Source organism: Aspergillus sclerotioniger (assembly GCF_003184525.1).
Source record: "Aspergillus sclerotioniger CBS 115572 chromosome Unknown BO94scaffold_4, whole genome shotgun sequence".
In the NCBI taxonomy this organism is placed as follows: domain Eukaryota; kingdom Fungi; phylum Ascomycota; class Eurotiomycetes; order Eurotiales; family Aspergillaceae; genus Aspergillus; species Aspergillus sclerotioniger.
Genome location: NW_020290994.1, coordinates 318,045 through 341,306, shown reverse-complemented (window position 1 = coordinate 341,306; position 23,262 = coordinate 318,045). Strand labels below are relative to the sequence as shown.

Here is a 23,262-nt window from a genome sequence, read left to right as displayed (position 1 = left end):
TGTTCTATCTGGTCTATTCATACATGTGAAAAAAGCAAATCGATCTAAAGCTGAACGATAGTAACAAAGGAAAAAGGGAAAACAGGAGCACGGATAACAAAGATCTACATAGCACTTCACCTCACCTCACCTCTTGCTAACTCTTAGTCTGACTTGGCGCTGCAACTGCGCCCGTGAAGATCTGTTGAGGACGCCAGAGACTTGGGGCTTGGCCTGTTGATACTGTTAGTATCGTCTGCAATGAAGTTGGTTGCGGAGGGAGGGGGGCTTACCCATTGCTTCCCTCCAATGAGCCAAAACACCTGGTGTTCGTGACAGACTTGCCATCGCGATGATTATGTCTGTTTCAAAGCCCCTAATCACAAGTCAGCAGCTGTCTATACAGTACGGAGTAGAGTTAGACATACAAAGCCGTGTATAGAAAACATCCGTAAAGATCCGCATTCGCCTTCAGGTTCCGCGAAGTAAAGTAAGGATCCTCTCCAGCTACCCGGTCAATCTCCATCGCCACCTTCAATAGCGGGTTCGCCTGGACTTCATCCCGGTGCTCATCCATGAGCTGCCGGATGAATTTCGTCCGTGGGTCAACCACCTTGTAGATTCGATGTCCGTACCCGAACAGACGTTGCTTCTTGGCCTTGACGTTGGCTATCAGCGTCGACACGTTCTCCGGCGTGCCCACCGTTTCGAACCCCTTGTATGCGAGGTCGATGGCGCCGCCGTGCAGGGGGCCGTATGCGGACACAATCCCGGTGACACAGCATGACAGTGGGTCTGTCAGCGTGGACGCGGCGTGCAGGAACGCGGCGGTCGAGTTGGTCATTTCGTGGTCTGCGTAAAGGATCCAGAGACGCTGGAAGCATTTCTCGATCTTGCGGTTGGGTTGGGGGCTCTTGCTCCCGGGCTCCAGGATACCCATCATCAGCAGGACGTTACCGATGAAGGACTCGTTTGGACGGGATGGGTTGAAGGGGCGACCGCGCTTGTGGCAGTAGACTAGAGCGATGGTGGTTGCGAGGATCGACAGCGTGCGAATCACAGCCTCATCGACAGCCTTTCCCTTTCCGAGGTATTGGGGTTCGCCCTTGGAGTGTGTAGCGCGGGTGCCCTCATCCACCGAGGCGTAGGCGGACAATCCGGCCAGAATCATGGGGAAGGTCAATGAGTCGGGTCTAATATACTCATGAGTAAGATGATTGGAGCTTTAGGTGAAAGTATACTTACGGAAATGAACGGATGACATCGACGACACATGGATGGGGCTTCATCTCCGAAGCCAACTTCCGGCGGAGGGTCTGCTTCTGCACTGGAGTGGGCAGCTTTCCCCAGATCAGAAGGTGAATGACCTCTTCGTAGTCATTGTGCATGAACAGCTCCTCAATCGAGTAGTTGCGGTACTGGATGTAGCCACGCTTGCCATCGATGAGGGTAATGGAGGACTCCATGCATGCAGTGTTCAGGTATCCCTTGTCGACAATTCGAAGACCGTTGTCGAACTGGTCAACAACGTCTGCACCCTGCTGGGCAGCAGTGATCTGGCGAAAGTCGAGGGCCCGGACTGCATTGTGAACAACTGGGATACGGTATGTCCGCTTAGTTCGGTTGTCAATGATGCTCAGGGAACCGTGGGCTGGCCCAACGGCAGTACGCCCTAAGGCTTTGTGACATGAGAAGGTTGCAAGCGAGACGTAAGAGTAGATGATCTCCTTCCACATCAGGAGGAAGTGGACAAAATTGACAAGCATTTTGATAGATCAGGAATAAGAAGGATGTGACGATGCCGATGAGTCTGATAAAGAGGGTGGGAGGAGTGCGATTTGCAGTCTTGTAGGAGTTCAGCATTCATCTGGGGATAGCCCTCCTTAAGAATCACCATGAGCCCGAAGCCTTGTGTGCTTCTCGTGGGTCTATCTCATCCTCCGCATCTGACGAGGCGAATTCAGGCACCCTCATGAATGATGCGTCTATTCCTAGTCGACGCTCTTTGGTCATCCCATAATACAACCATCAACATGTCTCAGTAGACACCAAAAGTGTCTTCAGCCAATTCCATCTGTAACAGGGACATAGTTGAGGCTGCGCATGCCGTGTCGAGGCATCACGATCAGGCCCCCAGTTGCTGAAACAGGCGGAGCCGTTTCAGTGCTGGAATTTCCAAATCCTTCTGTTCTTCCACATCCTCTCTGCAAGCAAGATTCGATCTTCCCGTTCTCGTTGTCACTCGCTTCAGTTTCATCTACCGGTCCAGCAGCAACACGGGGGCGGTTGTCTGATGAGACGCGGCATCTGGCTCGTGTTGGATGGCTGATAGCCGGCTGTGACACCGACCTCGTCGCGGCAGGGGTATCTCGTATCGCTGTGATCTGATCTCATCTCATCAATCAGTCGTGTCGGAAGATTGATCGATGATGCTTGCGGGGGATGTATTTTATGTCCGCGGCCCGTTTCGTACATACGCGGAAATACCGCCCCGTCAATACGACCCCCAACACGAACTCCTTCCTTCTTCTTCTTCATCCACTCACTTACTTCTAGATTGCCAACCTTCAGAAAGGATCGATATGCCGCGAGACCGGATATCCTCGTGGCTATGGTGCCAGTTATCGCCCCAGATTTGCGAGGTATTACCCTTCATACTTCCTTCTTACGTGTGAACTCGTTGGCAGGGGCTCGGTTGTGCCTTGTCACTTACAAGGATGTCTCGGCTAGTGCCAAGTGCAATATGCTGGTGTTGAGAGATTGAAAGAAAGCGGCAGTGGATGCCAATTCCTGTCAGTCAATTACTATCTATGATCTTTTGGCCTTTCCGGACTGTCCTGCTTTCCTCTCATGCCTCTTTGGGTCGATTTCATTCACCATGAGGCGTTCCGAGTCATCACAGGTCAATCTAATATCAAGAACCCCGTCAAATCGAACACTAGCACACTCTTATGACGAATCCACCACCTCTATTGACCTTTCGGTCTTAAAGCCAGCACACACATGTCCCTCAGTCGATGAAGAACCAGCAGCTACATCCAACACCGACAATCCATCTCAAAACCTGAGCGATGCTCCCGCAAAGCGTCGTCGGCCATGGCACCACTCTTTAAACCCGCTCAAATGGGGCGACATACCTCCTGTACCGGCCGAGAGAGCAATATCCGGCGAGTACAAAGCCAACTGGCTGAGCCAGATGACGTTCCAATGGATGACCACCATCATGAGCGTGGGGTATCGGCGTCCGCTGGAGCTGAACGACATATGGCTGGTCAATCCAGATCGCCAGATTGATCTGCTGGCAGATCGATTCTACGCAGCTTTCAAACAGCAGATCAGCCAGGGGGCCACGAACCCCCTCCTCATGGCCCTCCACGACACCTTCAAGCACGAATTCTGGCTCGGGGCCATCTGCGTCCTCTGTTCTTCAATCTGCCAGGTTATGACACCTTTCACCTTGCGGTTCCTGATTCAGTGGGTCACCGCCTCATATTCATCTCAGGGGGCGGATGAACAGATCCACGGCTTCGGGAGGCAAATTGGTCTGGTCTTCGCAATCATGGGCATGCAGCTGATACAGAGTGTGGGCACAAACCAGTTCATATACCGCGGGTTCATGGTCGGCGCACAAGCTCGCGGTGTCCTGATATCTGCCATTTTTGAAAAGACTCTGAGGATCTCAGGCAAGGCACGGGCTGGAACCGCCCCTGTTGGAGATGAAACGGAAAAGGCAGCTGACAAGAAGGCTGAGTCGAAGAAAGCAACAGATGAAGTAGGCTGGCCCAACGGCCGAGTGATGAACATGATGTCCACCGATACGTCCCGCATTGAACTGGCCTGTGGCATGTTTCATCTCATTTGGGTCTCACCAGTGACAATCTTCCTCGCTCTGGCCCTTCTACTCATCAACATGACCTACTCCGCATTGGCTGGCTTCGGGTTGCTGTTTATTGGTATTCCCTTGCTCACAATTACAATGAAGATCCTCATCAAGAGACGGCGCGAGATCAACAAAGTCACAGACGCCCGGATCTCATTAACCCAGGAAATCATGAGATCGGTGCGGTTCGTAAAGTACTACGGATGGGAAAAGGCATTCTTGGAAACTCTTCGCACCTGCAGAAAGAATGAAGTCGCCATGATCCAGAAACTGATGGCCCTGCGAAACGCTATGAACGCTGTTTCGGTTTCTCTTCCCATCTTTGCATCCATGCTCTCATTCATCGTGTATTCTGTATCTGGTCACGAGCTTACGGCGTCTCTGGTCTTTTCTTCTCTGTCAATCTTCAACGCGCTGCGGGTCCCCTTCAATCTTCTACCCGTGGTCATCGGCCAACTGACCGATGCCTGGGCATCAATGCGCCGTCTTCAAGATTATCTGTTGGCAGAAGACCAGCGGGAGGACTTTATCTGGGATCCAGATGCAGACTTGGCGATTGATGCGCAGCAGGCAACCTTCGTTTGGGAGCAAGCCTGCGCTCCAGCTCAAGGCCAGGATGACAAGCAGTCGAGCAAAAAAGAGAAAACGCGGGCGCGAGCAGAGGATGACGAGGAATCGAAGGTGACATCCAGCTCTGCGGAGTCCTCAGTCCCATTTACCTTGAACAACATCGACCTTTCCATCGGCCGCTCGGAGCTTGTTGCTGTGATAGGTACAGTAGGCTCCGGGAAAAGCTCCTTACTCTCTGCCCTCGCTGGGGAGATGCGCAAGACCAGCGGTCAGATTACCATGGGAGACAGCAGAGCCTTTTGTCCACAGTATGCGTGGATACAAAACGCAACTGTCAGAGATAATATACTGTTTGGAAAAGACATGGATCGTGAATGGTACGACCAAGTGATTCAGGCCTGTGCTCTGCAGGCAGATTTGGACATGCTACCTGCAGGCGATGAAACTGAGATCGGAGAACGTGGCATCACATTGAGTGGAGGCCAGAGACAGCGCCTAAACATTGCCAGAGCGATCTACTTTGATAGCCGCATCATCCTGCTAGACGACCCGCTTTCTGCGGTAGATGCCCACGTTGGACGGCAACTCTTTGAACATGCTATCTGTGGGCTGCTGCGAAACAAGTGCCGCATCCTCGCTACGCATCGACACGACATTCTCCGTCGATGCGATAGAATTCTCTGGCTGGAAAACGGGCGAATAAGAGCCAACGATACCTATGAAAGCTTGGTTTCCAGCAACAAGGACTTTCAAGAGCTTTTGGCCTCAACCACTCGAGAAGAGACAGAGGAGAAAGATGAACGGACACCCGCAGCTCAACATCAGACGCAGTCAACCACCACAGAAAAGGCCTCCGAGCCGGCATCTCTCATCCAAGAAGAGGATCGACCCGTTACCAGCGTGGGCTGGGTCGTCTACCTTGCTTATATCCGCGCATCAGGATCGATTATATATGGGATCTTGCCACTTTTCCTGCTCGCAGTAGCCCAGGCATCCAATATCCTCACCAACCTATGGCTATCATACTGGACAGATAAAAGATTCAACCTGTCAAAAGGCCAGTACATCGGCATCTACATCGGGCTGGGAGTCACTCAGGCGGTCCTCATGTTTTCATTCTCCCTGTCAGTATCCATCTTAGCTACCGGCGCAAGCCGGACGATGATGGGGCGCGCATTAGCGGGGGTGCTCAGGGCTCCCATGTCGTTCTTCGACACTACTCCCTTGGGCCGTATCACAAACCGCTTCTCCAAGGATGTTGATACAATGGATAACGCCTTGGCAGATGCGATTCGCATGTACATGTACACGCTGGCGATGATACTAAGCGTTTTCATTCTTCTCATCTTCTATTTCCACTACTTCGGCATCGCTATTGGCCCACTTTTGATCCTTTTCCTGATAGCCGCCGCCTACTACCGTTCCTCCGCGCGAGACATGAAGCGCCACGAAGCCGTTCTCCGATCAGCTGTATTCGCGCGTTTCAGTGAAGCCATCTCAGGAACTGCAAGCATCCGCGCATACGGATTGCAGGACCACTTCACCTCTGTGCTCCGGCGAGCAATTGACAACATGAATTCGGCATACTACCTCACATACAGCAACCAACGCTGGTTGAGCACCCGACTCGACGTGGTCTCAATCATCCTAGTGGCAACAACGGGCATCCTAGTAGTCACCCTACGCAATGTCGTTTCCCCAAGCATTTCCGGTCTCATCTTCTCCTACATCTTAGCAATCGTGCAAATGATCCAACTCCTCGTTAAGCAATTCGCCGAGCTCGAAAACGCCATGAATGCTACCGAACGTATCCACCACTACGGCACGAGTCTCGAACAAGAGGAACCCAACATATCCAACCCGCACTACCTCCAAGCAGTAACTGTCTTCTGGCCCGAACACGGCGCCATCGACTTTGAGCACGTCGAAATGCGATACCGACCCAACCTCCCACTCGTCCTCCAAGGCCTAAATCTCAGAATCGCTGGAGGTGAGAAAATTGGCATCGTCGGCCGCACCGGGGCCGGGAAATCCTCAATCATGTCCGCCCTCTTCCGCCTCACCGAACTCGCCAGCGGAACCATCAGGATCGACGGCGTCAACATCGCCCGCATATCCTGCCATGACCTCCGCTCCCACCTCTCCATCATCCCCCAAGACCCAACCCTCTTCCTCGGCACCGTACGCTCAAACCTCGACCCATTCAACGAACACCCAGACCTCGAATTATGGTCCGCTCTCCGCCAAGTCGGCCTAATCGAGGAAGAAGAAAACAGCAGCAGCAGCAACACAAGCCCAAACGACCAATCCCGGAATCAAATTCAACTCGACACGCCCGTCGAAGAAGAAGGCCTCAACTTCTCCCTCGGCCAACGACAACTAATGGCACTAGCCCGGGCTCTGATTCGAGGCAGCCAGATCGTCGTCTGCGACGAGGCTACCTCGTCCGTGGACTTGGAAACTGATCGTCGCATCCAGGAAACTATCCGGACGAGCTTCAAAAGACAGACTTTGCTCTGTATTGCGCATCGTTTGCAGACGATCATTCGGTATGATCGAGTATGTGTTATGGATAAGGGCAAGATCGCGGAGCTGGACACGCCGTTGAATCTGTGGGAGGCTGGGGGGATATTCCGGGGGATGTGTGATCAGAGTGGGATTGTGAGGGAGGATTTTATTTGATTGATTTGGTTTTTATAGAGTGGTTGGAGTTTCGGTGTTGTGTGTTCGTTTTGGTTCATGCTTTTATCTATGCAATGAGTGCTTTATACCGGGACTCTTGGACTACGCAACTATGATCAACCTACCTATCCCAGTAAGTCCTATACATCTTCCAATAAACAAACATACAATTATCACTGGCTAAGAAAACTCTCCAAAGCATAAAATAACATAACATCAGTCATTACAATAAAGTGGCGATAAGGTTCTATCCAATAGGTGAAGTAAACTTCATATCACATATTTCCACATCCAGTCTACCAGTCTCACAACAATCCCCATGCTACCAGACATACCAGACTTGATCCAATCTCAGTAGACACACCCCCTTCCAGCATGAGATCTCAAAATATGAACATCCAACACCAAGTCATGCTGGAAACAAAATTGTGGCTGTATCAAAAAGAACAATGGGAAGAAAGGATTGGGGGGTAGTAGTAGAAGTAGTACGAAGCAGAAAAATCATCCGTCGTTGTCATCGTTAGTCAGTAGTCAATTCCAGGTACGGTTACCTGCCTGCAGGTGAGTTGTAACCTGCTTTGGGTAGATGTGTCAATTTATCCTATGCTCCAAAACCATCCCAGGAAAAGAACGCGCAGTGCATTGCCAAGTGGTATTGCCATGTCAGATTGTTTAGTGGCGTTTGTATTTCTGTAGGGGATGTTAGTAAATTGTTGACATGTGGGATGTGCTTCCACTTACGTCTTCCATTTTCCGCCGGTTGCTTGGGTCCAGCGTGTTCCCAGCCCCCAGCAGCGTCTGTCCCACGGCCTTGGAAACGCCAATTGCGGGTCGGAGAACCACTGTTGGAGCGCGCTTCCAGACAGCTTTAGCGGCGGCCTTGGCGCTCCCGCTCTCCATGACTTCTCCGGGGACCGCAACGATGGCATCCCGTGTCAGAAGCAAATCGCGCTCCAGCCCCCGGAATGCGCCTCGAAGGCCTTGCACCACACCTACTGGTTGGTCTGCGTACAGCGAGATCTTCTTGGCCTCTTCATCGTCACCATACTCCTCGTCTGGACCTCCCGACACACTGGGAGTGGTTAGGAGATCCTCAGCACCCTGCAGCACCGTTTGAGTTCCGATAGCAAGTTTGGCTCCCAGCTTAACGAGTTCGTTCGATGTGGTCTTGGCAAAAGACAGGGCACCCTTCTGGATGCTTCGCACAATGCGGCCATCTTTCCGGTACTCACGCATGGGAACCACCACTAGGTCTTTGACGCCTCCGCCAACATTGACCAAGGACCGGATAGGAGCCAGGCCAGCCAGGACACCTGGAAGTTGGTTCATCTTGATGTCTGGCATCCATATGTCGTTGAGCGATTGCCCGAGTTTGTCAAACCCTGACACGCCATAGATGATAACGTGCCGCATGGTCATGTCGGCCCCGTCTAAGACGAAGAAGTTCATAAACTCAGTCGTACGACCAGACCTCAGCCCCGCATAGTCAACCCGCTTGGGCTTAAAGTCGAGCCTCACAGGAACGGCATTGATCTCGACTCTTTGTAGGAATGGAATATCGCTTGGGGCAGCCGGTGTGGGTGCCGAATCATCCCGGAATTCAAAGAAGCGACAGATAAAATCCAGGGCATCTTGATCAACATGCAGCCGTAGAGGAAGAATAGTTGCTTTGAGGACAATCTCGGATGCAGCGAGCTCCGGTACCGGCCGCACGGTCAATATCTCCAGATGGATCATGCTTGTCCCACTCTCCTTCTCGCCCGCTTCATGCATGTACGTTGCGAATTTTTTCCATGTAGACGTGGGCACATGATCGAATACCTCCAGGTCATTGATACGGACATCCAGGGAGCTCTGCGTTTCGCCAGAATCGGGCGGGAAAACGACCAGGTCGGCACAGATGCCCTTGAGTTCAAAAGTCATCTTATGGTACTTACTTCGAGACAGGCGCAACTTCTTTCCTCGGAAGGAGGGCGACTGGCTTTGCCGTACCGTGGCCCCAGTGACAGTCGTCGTAGTCGCATAGCTACCCGTCTCGCTGACGAGGTCATCGATGTTGCGGTTGATGTCATTGCGAATATCGCGGGGATCCTTATTGGCAGGGACCCCAATATATATCGAGTTGAACAAACAGTCGCCAATCACCGACTCCTCTTCCTCATCAAAACTGGGAGATGCCCGACTGCCAGTACGTGCACGCCGTTCAATGGCCTTCCTCTCCACATCTTTCACGGCTTTCGTTATAGTATCCCTAGTTCGCTGCCAGTCATAGCCGTCAAATAGGTTCCAGATGACGTGGGCATCGCGAACCCGGATCCTCAACGGACTTCTCTGAAGTTTGGAGTCATCTGAGAGCCCGTAGGTGTTCTGTGTAGAATCCCAGCGGTGTGCTGTACCGCCGACAGCCGATTGTTGTGCAAAGTGGTCCTCGCGGAAGTCAAGGTCAGAGACACTGGATGACACATAATACAGCGAGTGGAAGCTATCAAGAAGTTCATTTGAGCCCGAAGCCCCCATGCCCTCCACCCCAAAGCCAGGTTCTGAGCCTGGGTTCACATGCTGGAAGTCGCTGACATAGTCCCGCTCATCCTCCAGATGCCCCTCTCCCTGCACTCGATCAGCAGAGTCCGTCGTCACTTGGTTGCCCTCTGGCATATCTGCAACGAAGGCATCGCCGGTGAATGATGATAGCATATCCTGAATAGGAAGAACCTCCGTACGGTACTTTGTGGCCGCGCTAGGAGGAGTAGGAGGTTGGAGCCCGTTGACTATGCTTATAAAGGTCTGCGTTGAATCGGCGCAGGTTTCCAGAATCAGCAGATCGTCCCTCAGCTCCACATCAAGAGACTTCATTCCATCGTCACTCAAGCGCATAATCTTAACAGTAGCCGTGGCTGCAGATATTGAGCATACTGACACAAAGCCGTGGTCGATGAGAGATTGCACTTGGTTGCTCTGTGGAGGAGCTGAGCTTCTTCGGTGCAGATTATCTGTATAGCCGACATTTTTCATGTCGTCTATTATCATCACAGACACTTTCCGGAGATCCAGCGTGGCGTCTGAAGACACGGGGTCATGTATCGCCCCAGAAAACTTGGCGTTCGTGAGGACAACGAGGCCTTTCGCGGCCGTGCCGCGCGGGTTGAGACCGAGCACGCAGTCTCGCAAATCCACTGACAACTTGATAGGCTTCGGGGGATTTTCAGGATTGCTCTCCTTTACCGATGATTGATCGTCCTGAGGTGCAGGTTGCAGCTCGGCAAGATTCACCAAAGAGCTTGCCATGTTGGCAGCCATGTCCCCAGTAGTCATATCTTCGCTTAGCCCCAAGAAGGCCATGATGGAGGGAAGCGTGTATTCCGCGCGGAAATTGTGTAACTTCACCTTGACCGTGGGGTCCATCTCATCCGCGATATAGCGAGCCATCAGAACTGGAAGCTGGGTTTGGTTCCAGCCCGGTCCCCGAATGATCGCTGATGCATCTCCCACAAGCTCTTCATTCCTGTTTCTGACAACCGCTATGGATCCCACCTGCGCGGCAATAAGCGAAGGTAGGCTAATATATGCCGCTTCAGCATCCCGAAGAGTTGCAGTTATCTCACCCACTTTCCCACCAATATGCACTCGGACCTCGCACTCACGGATTAAAGCAAGGATTAGGACACCGGGACGGTCATCCTCGGGTAGATACTTCGTGACATTCGATAGCCTGCTTAGCTCTTCCGCAAGTTGAGAAATGGATTCCAAGTCAGTGGTCCGAGAAACAACAAACTTGGTTTCAGAGATGGTAACACAAAGTACAGATCCCTGTCTCCGCTGACGAAATAGTGTGTCCAGCATGATATCGTCATCTTCGTCATATTTGTCCTTTGACGGAGTGATCAAACCTAATAGCCGATCAAGATCCTCTTCCTTCGGGGAAAAACGGTACTCAATTCTGATATCAGCCAGGCGTATGTTGGCAGGGGCGTCCCGAGCGTCGTCCAGAGGCAATGGGCCGGACAGCGTGGCCTTATCTATTTGTACAGCTATGAATTTAGGCCTGCTTATAATCTTGGCAGCTGTTGTCATCAATTTGATGTAATGGGTTTCTCCGATAACGTTCACTGCGACTCCCCCAATCCTGACATTGACCTTCAAAGGTGCCGAGTCGGTCTGCTGCGTAGCTGCCGGTGGAGGGAATTCTTCAAAGTGCACTCCACGAGGACGCTTCGGGGGTTCTTTCTTCGGTCCCTTGCCGGTTGAACCCGACGAGATCGAGCTTCCAAGTTCCAAGATGGTGCTCAACCCGCCGACCCAACCTACAACCTCCTCCAGTCGCTGAACGTTCAAATTAAGTTGTAGAGGAAGTGTCATGAGATTGACCGTGGTGGAATCAAGTGATTTCTTGATTGAAAGATCGATATCCCCTTGCTCGGCTGACGAAATGTCTCTGACAGAGTCGCGCATCTTGGACTCTTCGCTAAATGAGATCAGATGCTCAGAGGCAAACCCAAGGGTAAACTTTTTGATGTTGAGGTGAAGTTTTGTGACATCCTTATCTGCCAAGAACTGCGCTTGTAATCCCGAGATACATGTCTGCAACAAGACCTCATCATGCAACAGCCCGAAGAAGGTTGGACTATGGGTTTCAATGGGGTAGGAGTGCTCCGGAACATGCTCGACAAATTTGATGGATAAATTTTGAAGAGCCAATTTGATTGCCTGCCGCTCTTGCACGTGCTCCTGTGGACGACCCTTCTTCGGGGCGTCCTCGCTGTCATTCCCAAAAGCCTCGAGAATCCGCTGTCCAATTTTGATCACAAGCCAGCCGATGGCAATGTCAAGTTGAACTTCCACCGAAAATATCTCAATTTCCATGTCATTCGAACTGCGGCTAGACTGCGACTTATGCTCATCATCTTGTGAAAGACGCGGTGTCCTCTTCTCAGCTCCCTCTTTCCCCGAAGTAAACGGCCTTATTGTATCACTGCGGTTTCGTGTAGAGGCATGTGTAGTAGAAGCGGCCAATTCGTCCGCACTTGCAGAGTCACGCAAACATGCTGTCGTCTCTTCCAACCCGGAAGTTTCTTTTTCATCATAGGCTACGGACGATACGTCGTCCGCAATGTCGCCGTCTTCATCCACAGAAGGGATTGAAATCAGGACCTTGTCGATGCTAAAAAATCTCCTTGCCACATCTGGGAGCTTATTCAGCTCCGGTGAATCCTGAGCAGATCCTTGGTCGATCGGATCATGAGCCTTCTGGGGATTATCCATAAGGCATTCCTGTGAGATATGCAACCCTGTCTGAGCAGTAAGTTTGGGGGTAGCGATGGCCTCGTCATCATCCTCATGATAGTGATCCGATTGTACGTCGCGCTGGTCTGCATGGTGCACATGAGCATTTGGACCCCTAATCATCGTAGACTCCGGTGAATCCCAGGCACCAGGAATATTCGGCATAAAGCTTCGAGACATCGAGTCATGGCTCACAGCACTCATATACATACTCTGTGCCTCCTCGTTAGAAAAGAGTCTAGACTCAGAGAGCTCTCCATGATCGAAGGATCCAGACGTCGAGCTTGAACTACCCGCTTCGGAAGGAGGTACAGAAGCATGGGGCGACATTTGATCATCTGTATATAGCTCTGTATTGTGAGCAACATCCGATTCGATCTCGGGCAACGCCGGTCGGGCAACACTACCGACCGCCCCAGGAGGATGTAGGTTGTCCTGCGCGAACCCACCGACGTCCGGTACCTGTGACCTAGGTGCAAGGATCATAGCGTTTTGTGTATCACTGCAGTGTGATGCTGCTCCAATTGTGTGCAACTCTGGACTCAGAAGGCGCGGGGTATCTCCGCTCTCCAGAGCGCGGTGACCAACTTCGGTCGGAAGGTTGTCCAGACCATCGAGTTCATCATCATAAACCTGCGAGTTGATCACAGAGTCAAGATACGCAGGATTATCCAATAGCCTATCATCATCTGAGAGATTCTGCGAATCCTCCATGTAACCATAGCTCCTGGCCTCGTCCTCCGTGTCCGCATCCGAAAACCTGCCATCATAGGTGCACACAGAGCCTTCCATTTCGGGTGCATTGTGTTCAATCAATCCAGACTCGGTGACTCCACGAGACGGTTCAAATATAGTCGACCTCGTCATCTCAAGAGCGGAACTCTGATCAGATGCATACTCAGGTGGAAGAGTCGAATCCCGGCTGGGGGGCCGGCTCGACTTCGGCGGCAAGGGAGTATCTGGAGATGCCGGAGCAGCAAACCGTGAATAATTGGAAAAAACGACCGGTTCGGATATCAAAGCGATATTGATGTCGGAGAGGGAGATTAACCGTCGCGGCTTTCGCGATGAAGCCTCGCCTGTGCTTGAAGGTGGGCTCACCGCATCCACCTTGACTTGTCCGACGCTCAAGAGTCCTGTGATCAAGTCAGGTTTGTCCTCCGGCTGCCTCTTCAGCGGCCCGTCTTGTTTCGTTTCGACATCGACTCGGATGGATATGTCATCCACCTGAACCTGCAGACGGTCTGCGACACCCTTGAGGAATGCAGCCACGAAACTGGGCAGAGAAACAGTCTCATTGCCAAGACCAAGCTCCTCTTCATCGTCGCTATTGGACGTCTGTGTACGCTGGAGAACCTGTGATTGGGACGATATAGCAGCCTGCAGCTCCTCCTTCTCCTCCTTCGGCTCGGCCTGGAGAAATGACTGCGCAAGATCGGTCGGGTTAGGGATGATCGGATCGGTGCCCGAATCATGCCTGGAATCAGGGCCCGTTGGTTTATCGCCTTGTCCAGCATGGCTTGTCTCTTCCGAAAGCAGTCTCAGGTGTACGTCGATGCCGCTGGCGTGACAGATGATACCGCTGCTGTAGATATCCGCGGGGACCGTAAGTTGCAGGAAACGAACACGGGCACTCAGGAGCTCGCTTGAGGGTGGAAGGTGAAGAAGCGTAGCTAGTTTCTATTTGGAACAACCGTTGTAATCAGCATATGACGCACATCCGAAACCAACAGTGACCAGCAGCGGATCGGAACCAGTGAAGATCATCGGCACGTTCACTCACCTCCAGCCTCAAACCAATATCCCGTAGTTCGACGGTACTTCGCTGTCCCCAACGGATACCGAGGCTATCGAGATCAAGGGCCTCGGTATCGACGAGCTCAAGGCGAGACAAAGCATATCGGAGCAATCGTTTCTGGAAGAACGATGGCAAGAAGTAGGCCATTTTGGGGGGCAAAGGAGCCGGCGGGGGCTCATTTGAAGACGGCAGCGGTCATCTGAGCAGGAACATAATAAGGCAACAAGGACGAGAGAGGGATGGGGGAGGAGAAAGAGAGAGAAAGTAGGTGAGATGCCTTGCACCTAGACAGGCACCAGCACAACAGGTGTCGGGAACAAACGCGGAGGGTTTGCTCAAGTGCCGGGGGGAAGAATGACGTTCGGGGATGGAGGCGCTAGTGAGGAGAGATAGCGAAGATCAACCGCAATAGTCAGGCGGAGCTTGGGCCGGTCCCCCCCAAATCACGCCTTGACAACTCACACACACGTCGAACTTATCGCTTCATGGAAGGATTTAAACGGTCAGCCAGAAAACGAGGTGCAGTCGGGGCAAATGTCCAGAACAACTGGCTGAGGCAACAGTCGAATCATGGCAGGAGAGCGAGTCGTTCAGTGTCTGGCTCTCTACCATCTGTCTAGCCTCGGGCCAACAACGGTGATCAAAGGCAAATAGTTATCAAATCAACTACGGCAGATGGAGAAAAAGTAAAAAATAAAACCCAAAAAAATGAAAACAACAACAACAACGCTGGAGGAGAAAGTATTCAACGGTCGCCATGCTGCAGAACCTCTTTTCGTCCCCGATCCCCGATCGAAGGTGGCTCGTGGATCCGTCCGCCATTCGCTCACTCTCTGCCTTCCAACCATCTCCTCCGAACGACTCATGCAGCAGCCGGCATGTTTCTGTTCATCATGTGGATCAGATTCCAACCTCATCTACGAAAAACACTAAATTTCATCGACGACTAACACGTCGCAGTACCTACCACCTCGTATTACATAGTATGTAACTGCTGTGACCAAAGGTCCCCTCCTGAAAGGCTGAAACCGTTGATGTGTTGCATATTAGTTCTAATAACTCACTAGCATCTCCTGACTCATCTCGGCATGCCGTTGGTTACATAATTAAGCACGCGCTCTCCATTCCCCCTTTCCCTGCAGTGGAAAAGGGATTATTCGGTCGGTATGTGCATGAACCTCGATGGGTTCAAGTCAAATTGGTTCGTCGACTTCCGCCTCCGCAAATTCCACCGTAACCCACTGGCAGAAGCTCTCAAAGTCTGCATACCATTCCTGCAAACGGCTAGCCCTCGTCCCTTCCCCCAAGATCCCTTCCCGCAGATCGGACAGCCACTCCGCCGTGGGCTGATCTTGGTAGCAGCTCCACCGGATGGAGTTCTCCACCATCATTGCGAGGCCTGTAAGACCCATACTGTCAAGTCCTTGAACTGCTCGCCAAAACTGCCGTGTCAATCCGGTTGTCCTACCCCCGGACAAGCCCAGCGCACTGGCACCTAGACAGACGGGAACGCCACGGGATAACAAGGCGGGCAGAGGATGGGTCTGGATGCTGTCTGTGAGTCCAAGCATCTCATCTGAGATCGGGCTGCATTCAATCAGTATCTTCTTTTCTTTGACCATCTCGATCGCTAAAGGGTGCTGACAGAGCGAAAGCCCTTGGCATATTCTCCGCGACCCAAGCAATATGGCATCGAATAACCCTTGATCTGCCTGGCCCCCAGTTTTCAGAGATTCACCAGCATGGAAAAAGAACGGGATTTCGAGTCCCTCCGCAGAACACTCTTTGCGAAACCAGAATAATATGGGGACCAGATCAGTGAGCGGCTTCTCATTACTCTTGTCCCCTATTATGTCAAACCCGCAAATCGTATCTGGATAATCATACTTTGCCAGGATGCAATTTTTCATACTCTCAACAATCTCTCGCTTTGGCAATGAGCGCAGACTGGTCCATATAATGCGAGCTCCGTAAAGTTTCCTCCCCTCGTCAGTTTTCTGAAATTTTGCTAGCTCTTCCTGAAACACATGGCACCATTCGCTATAATCATCCTCCGGGATATCCTTTCCTTCCTTGCGATAAGGGAAGTTAAAGGTGGTTCTGAATTCCGCGTATCTGATCCCGTCGCCGACCAGATGAGAGAAGACATGGTACAGACATGCACGCAATATAGGCTCATAGCTCAGGAGAGAATTGACGAGGGGCATTGCACGGCTATGGTGATCCGAACAGCCTGCCACGGAGTGAAAGCGGCTCTGCAGCCACGTACGGAACCCGGTTTCTCCCCCACTCGGGAAAGAAGAGGCCGCCTTTGATATTGGGATGAGGCTTGAGAGCTTGTATGAAGCTGACCATATGGTAGGTCTGGCTTCTGTATCCTTCGTCGAAGCCGATGAGTACTGGAAGAAGAATGGCGCCTCATTCAAATCACCCTGAGATATCAAAGGGCGTGTCGCATAGACACAAATGCCCGGAGTAGAGAACGCCAACTCGTTTAGAAAATCAGGTTTGATTGCAGCATGAAACGGCGCATGCAAAAGAGATCCTTTAGGCATGTGCTTGACAATTTTCCACAAATCGGTCTTCTCTACCTCATTCCAATCTAGTGACATGACACCTGGGTGTATCGGCATGCCCATAGAAAGTTGAGCATTCCGTTCATCTGAACCTGGCGAATACAGTTGGTGTAGTTCCCGATCGCGAATCTTGGAAACAATCTTGCAAGCTCTAGCAGCCAGAGGCGGCAGAGCCTTGGAGAGGTTGAAATCTAAGCTCGGAAAATCAGTCGCGGCCAAGTAACCCAGGTTAAGCTAGATACTGACCATGTCGCTGCTTTTGCTCCTCCAGGATGAGCGAATTCCGACCCCGCAGGTATTGTTGGATGAAAGGATCATCGGCATGGGGAATTCCTTCCTCGGCTTCCCACTCAATGTCGTTCGTCTCCATATTGTGCAGATTAAGTACACCGTGCGCAGTGGTCTGAAAATGGTGGAGTAGTTCCGCAGGAAAGTAAGATTCAGGTACCCCTCAGGCGGCCAGAAACAATGAGGTCATATCACTGCTTGATATGCTTAAATTTGTTTGTTAGTACAAAAGCCTATTAATCTTTCAACAACAGGTTGTGTAGTGTAATGGTCATCACTCTGGATTCTGATTCCAGCAATCCCGGTTCGATCCCGGGCACGACCTTTTGGTTTGCTTTTTTCAGCACATCGGAAAGTCTCGGAGGAGCTTTTTTTTTCCCCTTCAATTCAGACAGATCGATTAAAGCTTCTTCAGTAATTGATCAGAGAAGTAGGTGAAAGTTCATCCTTTTAATATTCCGGGGCCTGGGGAATCCGGTTTCTATATACTCTACTTCGAGTCAATTCTGATAGCTTCAATTGGCTGGAGTCTGAGGAAATCAAGCACTCATTAGTGTACAGTGGTGATTAATGGCACTGTATATTTTATTGGCGTGCCTTGTTTTCGTCCTTCACCTCCTCATGCTTTCCTCCCTCCAATGTAACGCTGCGACCCGAAGACCGGATGCGTTCAGGTCGCAAATGATTATTGGATTCAGATACTCACGTGCTGAGCAGATGCCACGCCAAGTCTAATTTAGCATACTTTCCTTCTCCTGGTGTAGCATCGAGCCAGCGCTTCGGATGGTTCTGCTTCTTTGCAGTCTCAGAGCCACACGACAGATTAGGATATATGACTAAATATGAACCTCCGCCCAAGCACACCACGACATTTAGTAAGAATCAATCAGAGGCGGAGCATAATCATCTAGACTTGCCGTCCACTCTATAGTATTCGGGTAGAGCCCACTTCACCATCCAGTCGGACTCGAGAACCTGCTTAGCAGTAGGCCGATCATCGGGCCTGAACGAGAGCATCGGCCGTAGCATTGAGAAGATAGCCTCACATTCACCTGGCTCAATAACATGCATTCCACGCTTTTCCCTAGGCACCTGTATGCTATCCTCGAACCGGTCCGCCCATGTTCGTAGGGTCTGTCGGTTTTTGGGTATACCATTCTCGTGGAATTTATCATGTCGCGCACTCCATTTCTCCCACCATTCGGGTGGCAGGATACCAAGAGTATCAACCTGCTCGCGAGTCATGTAGTCTTCTGTAGCAAGGAAGCCTTCAAATAAAGACTGCTGACCAATTATTTCCCAGATAGAGCAAGCAAGTGTCCATATATCGGATGGGAAGGATAGTGGGCGGGTAGGTTCAAATCGAGCCTCAGGAGGGCGGAGCACCAAGGGAGTATGAGATTCATAGATATCTTCTTTTCTGGGCAAAAAGGCTTCACCAAAGTTTGTGAGCAGAATCTTAGCCTCTGCAAGTGAAAGCTTGTCACTTGCTTCCCCGAGCCATATTGGGAAAATGCCATGGGATGGAACGCCATCCGGAAGCGCCGTACCATCTAATCGAACCACTCGTTCTAGTTCCGGTGTTCCATACTCCTCATAGAGCTCTCCAATCGAGAGATGATCTAGCTTGAGTGGCCTCTTTAGAAGGATATTGCCGAGATGAAGATCTCCATGAACAACTCCGCGGGTATGTATATACCCCACAGCAATTGCCAGCTGTGCAGCCAGCGCCCGAGCAACGTCGAGCTGGAATAGACGGCTCCAAGACTCATCCTTCGCGCCACAAAGACTAGTTTTTTCTGGACTAGTTATATAACAGACATGGTCACCATTAGGGCCGTGGATGTGGAAGCTATCTAGGATCGAAGGTATCATTGTCTTGCCTGCGCTGTATATAGGAGAAAACTGGGCTTTGGCAAGAGTTGATAGAACATCGTGTTCCTTCTTTAGTTTTGAGTCTGCTATGCAGACCTTGGCTGCAGCGTACTTCTTTGATTCCTCGTCGTATGCCAACCACGTAGTCGAATAAGAGCCGTGACCAAGCTTATGAACCACCTGGTACCGAGCGCGAAACCGATCACCGATTTTTATAGGATGGTATCCCCCCGGGCAGTAATTTTCAAGTCTCTCAACGCCTTCGATTGGCTCATACAAAGGAAGATATGTCGAGTTATTATCAGACGATAAAGAGTTGAATGCGGTGACAGACAGCGCACGGCAGGAGTGATAGGGGTAAACCAGTAACCTGCGTGAGCTGCGATGAATAGCAACACAATGGGAGAGCAGCCAAGGCGGACTGTGTAAGCAAGGATAGGCAAGAGGTCGTGCCATAGTTGTATCGTATGCCTGTAAGAATTTAGAGGAGGTTCTTTTATTTCAACCTGTGCTCCTGGCGCGAGACCATCTTCCGTAGATGTTTTGTTGGGGGCATGCGGAATTTGCGGGGGCTGGTATTCTTGCATTAAAGACTAGCCTATTGCCTGCGGGAAATGTCCTATTGCCACACCGGGAGATCCTTTTTTGATTCACAAGCAAGAGACATAAAGCGTGGTGATCTCGGGTTGGCGAAATGGAAATGGTAAACCGGAGCTGTGACTTCATCTCGGAATGGTGCCACAGACAAAGGTTTTTCAATTCAAGGCCTACCACCTCATATTACTCCTATAGTGCTTGAGTGTCTCAATAGTCAGAGCAATATCGAAACAGAAAAGGCGAAAATGGCTATTTCTTATGGCTCCAGTGGCTCCTAAGCTTCCCCAGACAAGCCTAGTGTAGTGGCCCGTCATCAAAGATATACTAAACAAGTAGGTAAAGTAAGCTTCGTGGGTTGAACCAGATCTCCATAGATAGTACTCCGTGAAACATTCCAGTATCATTGTAGGACTCGAGCTTTTGATGAACCTCGAGTCTTTCCATAGAAATGTTGTAGGCGGCAAAACTGAGGCGGCAGTGTATTCTCCTCTGCTACGGTAGCATCGCTCTTACTTTCCTGATACTTCCAGCCTCAACCTGTTCCAGTGATCCATTAAGCGCCCTTATCCTTTTGTACGCAAGCCGTGTGATTCACATTAAGGGTCTCTGTAGAGTGCCGTGTTTGATCGAACATAACTTTGAGCTAAATTTGTGTCTCGCTGCGCAATGTTGTCTAGATAACTTTCCATACATGAGGAAAAGGCTGATTTTGTACAAGATGTAAAGTGTTTTAATAGATATATTACCTTCAGTGTTTTTCCCACCCTGGCAAAGTCGGCCAAGGTCGGCTAAAGTGACTTTCTTTGCCATTTACTATTTAAATGCCTTCCACCACTTGTGATTGGATCCCTGCTACAGCTGGACGCCTCGCTTAGGGACGGTCAAATGCCTAACTTCTACATGTAGACTCTAACACAAATATGACATCCAGCTTCTTAGCAGCGTCTATGCCAGTCTAGTCTCTCAGTGATTAAAGTTGATGTTCCGCACTCTAAATAAGTCAGGGTGTGTTGTACCGTTCAATTTCCCTGGAGTAATTCACAGAGTTAGTTTCGCAGTCGGGCACCGATGCCCAGAACACCAAGACAACAGCCATTCACTGATTCACAGGATCAAAAAGCCGGAGGCAAAAAGCCAGGTGACACCGGGTTGGCAAATCAAAAGACTCGACCGCCGGAGTTGCCGTGGCTTCATCCCTGGCTGGTTGCCCAAAGCCACAAGTCTCCCCGCATGCCCCTTGCCAATCGATAAGGTTCCTCCGATTCATGTTGTACAACCTCATGTGGCAATAGTCTTGGCCAAGGTAAGCTGAAGCCTTCTTGGTCATTTCACAATCCGACGTGTCTTACCAGAAATCCATCTAAGCTCTCCTCCGTTTGTGCGCCATTCCCCCGAAACCAATTCTCACTCCAAGGTTGGATTCTAAAAACACCCCGAGAAAGCCTCCTATCCTTTGAGCTGTGGCTGACATATTGGTTCCTCCCTGTAGCGCCAACCATCGAAAGATGGTAGACGAGAAGACATTGGCGACCAGCCAGATGACCGCAATTACATCTAAGCCTTGCAGCGAACCAACCCAGCCTACAGATGCTCATGCAGCAGCTCCTCCAATGACTGTTGACGAAAGTGATGCCATCAATACCGCTGATACGAAAAAGACTACATTAGAATATCCTCAGAATAAAGAGAATGACATCGTGGAAGCTGGAATCAATTATGGTTCCCAGAAATGGTATCATCGGCACGCAACCAGGTACTCCAAGCATATAGTATATGCCACAATCTGGATCCTGTTCACAGGGTGAGTCTCGAGTCCATTACCCTTGCCATCAAGACTAGCAAGCTCACCCAATCCAACTTTCAGCTGGTGGATTACTGGCCTCATCCTTCATCGTTTTGACTTGGGCTGGCTGATACCATTTCTGCTCTATCTCGCCATCACCCTGCGTCTCATATTCCTCTATGTTCCGATCTCCGTGGTCACTAGACCAGTCTTTTTCGTGTGGAACCAGACTGCATCACGTCTTGTTAGCTATGTGCCAGAAAGGTTTCGCATCCCAGGCGCGGCCCTGGTAACCATTGCCGTGATCCTAGTCGGAGCCTTCGCGTCCCCCGAAACACATGAAAACACACGGGCAGACAGAGCCGTCAGCCTCTTTGGCCTCGTCGTCTGCCTCTTTATTCTATGGCTCAGCTCCCGAAACCGGAAGAAAATTGTCTGGCACACAGTCATTGTTGGTATGCTGGTCCAGTTTATTATCGCGTTGTTCGTCCTGCGCACCAAAGCTGGATACGACATTTTCAATATCATCTCTACTCTTGCCAGGGAGCTTCTTGGCTTTGCCAGACAAGGTGTCGACTTCCTCATCGAACCCGAATGGGCTGAAAAGCATAGCTCCTGGTTCCTGGTCGGCGTCATTCCAGCCATCCTGTTCTTCGTCTCCCTAGTCCAACTCCTCTACTACAGCTCGGTCCTGCAATGGGCGATCAGAAAGTTCGCAACCTTCTTCTTCTGGTGCATGCGCGTCTCCGGCGCGGAAGCCGTCGTTGCAGCAGCCTCACCATTCATCGGCCAAGGCGAATCCGCCATGCTCATCAAACCCTTCGTCCCATTTCTCACCATGGCCGAAGTTCATCAGATCATGTGCTCCGGATTCGCCACCATCGCAGGCTCCGTCCTCATCGCCTACATCGGCATGGGTGTCAACCCGCAAGCCCTGGTCTCCTCCTGTGTGATGAGCATTCCATCCTCCCTAGCCGCATCCAAGCTACGCTGGCCCGAGGAAGAAGAAACCCTAACAGCAGGTCGTGTCGTCGTTCCCGATGACGACGAAGACAAACCTGCCAATGCCCTGCATGCCTTCGCTAACGGCGCCTGGCTAGGGCTCAAAATTTCAGGGATGATCGCCGCGACTCTCTTGTGCATCATATCTCTCATCGGGCTAATCAACGGCCTCCTCACCTGGTGGGGTCACTACCTCAACATCAACAACCCCCCATTAACCATCGAGCTTATCGTCGGATATATCTGCTATCCCATCGCATTTCTCCTCGGCGTGTCCCGGAATGGCGACCTTCTCAAAGTGGGCAAGTTGATCGGCATAAAAATCGTCATGGTAAACCTCTCCCCTTCCTCCTTCTCCCTCCTTCTCACCTCCAAAAACCCCCAATCTACCCAACCCAACCCACTCTAACTAACCAAACCCCCACCCAGAACGAATTCGTCGCCTACAACGCCCTCCAAAACAACCCCGAATACCAAGACCTCTCCGCCCGCTCACGCCTCATCGCCACCTACGCACTTTGCGGCTTCGCTAACATCGGTGCCCTGGGCAACCAGATCGGTGTCCTCGCTCAACTCGCGCCCAGTCGTTCAGGCGATGTCTCCCGGGTGGCGGTGAGTGCGATGCTCACGGGAGCGATTAGCACGTTAACTAGCGCTGCGATTGCGGGGATGTTGATTACGGATGAGCAACAGTTTGCGCGGTCGAGTTCGTAGGGTGTGTTGGTGGATTGGGAGTTGAATGGTAGTGATAGATGCGATTGCGAGAACTATGTACTTTGTTTTTGGTTTAGAGGTGGATTGGTTGGGTTGGTTCTTTTTGCTGACGACACTAAGTCATATTGAAATAATGAATTCATGGATAGATGAATGGATTGGAGATATTGAGATATTGTCTTTCGGGCGTACCGTTAGGTTCATGTCGATAGAGACATAGTAGTAGTAAGGGATATGC

At 51.1% G+C, this 23,262-nt stretch overlaps 6 protein-coding genes and 1 non-coding gene across 7 annotated transcripts; 3 read left to right on the top strand and 4 right to left on the bottom strand.

Moving 5' to 3' along the window:
* Window positions 1-136: 136 nt before the first annotated feature.
* BO94DRAFT_508989 (citrate synthase) lies at window positions 137-1,715 on the bottom strand (the record flags this gene model as incomplete). The annotated part of the gene is made up of 4 exons (XM_025609685.1): window positions 137-213; window positions 273-355; window positions 408-1,172; window positions 1,225-1,715. The coding sequence occupies 4 exons, from the start codon at window positions 1,713-1,715 to the stop codon at window positions 137-139; spliced, it is 1,416 nt and encodes a 471-aa protein (XP_025471245.1).
* Window positions 1,716-2,857: 1,142 nt separating this feature from the next.
* Window positions 2,858-7,111, top strand: BO94DRAFT_563125 (ATP-binding cassette transporter YOR1; the record flags this gene model as incomplete). The annotated part of the gene is made up of 2 exons (XM_025614332.1): window positions 2,858-2,881; window positions 3,065-7,111. 2 exons carry the CDS (start codon window positions 2,858-2,860, stop codon window positions 7,109-7,111), a joined length of 4,071 nt encoding a protein of 1,356 aa, XP_025471244.1.
* A 672-nt stretch (window positions 7,112-7,783) lies between these two features.
* On the bottom strand, window positions 7,784-14,336 carry atg2 (putative autophagy regulatory protein Atg2; the record flags this gene model as incomplete). The annotated part of the gene is made up of 3 exons (XM_025613106.1): window positions 7,784-7,801; window positions 7,853-14,071; window positions 14,175-14,336. The coding sequence occupies 3 exons, from the start codon at window positions 14,334-14,336 to the stop codon at window positions 7,784-7,786; spliced, it is 6,399 nt and encodes a 2,132-aa protein (XP_025471243.1).
* Window positions 14,337-15,127: 791 nt separating this feature from the next.
* On the bottom strand, window positions 15,128-17,184 carry BO94DRAFT_484547 (putative CECR1 family adenosine deaminase). Its single transcript, XM_025608962.1, has 2 exons — window positions 17,012-17,184; window positions 15,128-16,956 (listed from the first exon to the last, which is right to left on the bottom strand). The coding sequence occupies exons 1-2, from the start codon at window positions 17,133-17,135 to the stop codon at window positions 15,383-15,385; spliced, it is 1,698 nt and encodes a 565-aa protein (XP_025471242.1). The 5' UTR covers window positions 17,136-17,184; the 3' UTR covers window positions 15,128-15,382.
* A 122-nt stretch (window positions 17,185-17,306) lies between these two features.
* BO94DRAFT_t84 lies at window positions 17,307-17,378 on the top strand. The gene has a single exon. It is a non-coding gene; the product is annotated as a tRNA-Gln (tRNA).
* A 188-nt stretch (window positions 17,379-17,566) lies between these two features.
* BO94DRAFT_563121 (kinase-like protein) lies at window positions 17,567-19,929 on the bottom strand (the record flags this gene model as incomplete). The annotated part of the gene is made up of 2 exons (XM_025614331.1): window positions 17,567-19,307; window positions 19,700-19,929. 2 exons carry the CDS (start codon window positions 19,927-19,929, stop codon window positions 17,957-17,959), a joined length of 1,581 nt encoding a protein of 526 aa, XP_025471241.1. The 3' UTR covers window positions 17,567-17,956.
* Window positions 19,930-20,907: 978 nt separating this feature from the next.
* Window positions 20,908-23,168, top strand: BO94DRAFT_484541 (NupC/NupG family nucleoside CNT transporter). The gene is made up of 4 exons (XM_025608961.1): window positions 20,908-20,939; window positions 21,015-21,326; window positions 21,390-22,641; window positions 22,740-23,168. The coding sequence occupies exons 2-4, from the start codon at window positions 21,031-21,033 to the stop codon at window positions 23,022-23,024; spliced, it is 1,833 nt and encodes a 610-aa protein (XP_025471240.1). The 5' UTR covers window positions 20,908-20,939; window positions 21,015-21,030; the 3' UTR covers window positions 23,025-23,168.
* Window positions 23,169-23,262: the final 94 nt, after the last annotated feature.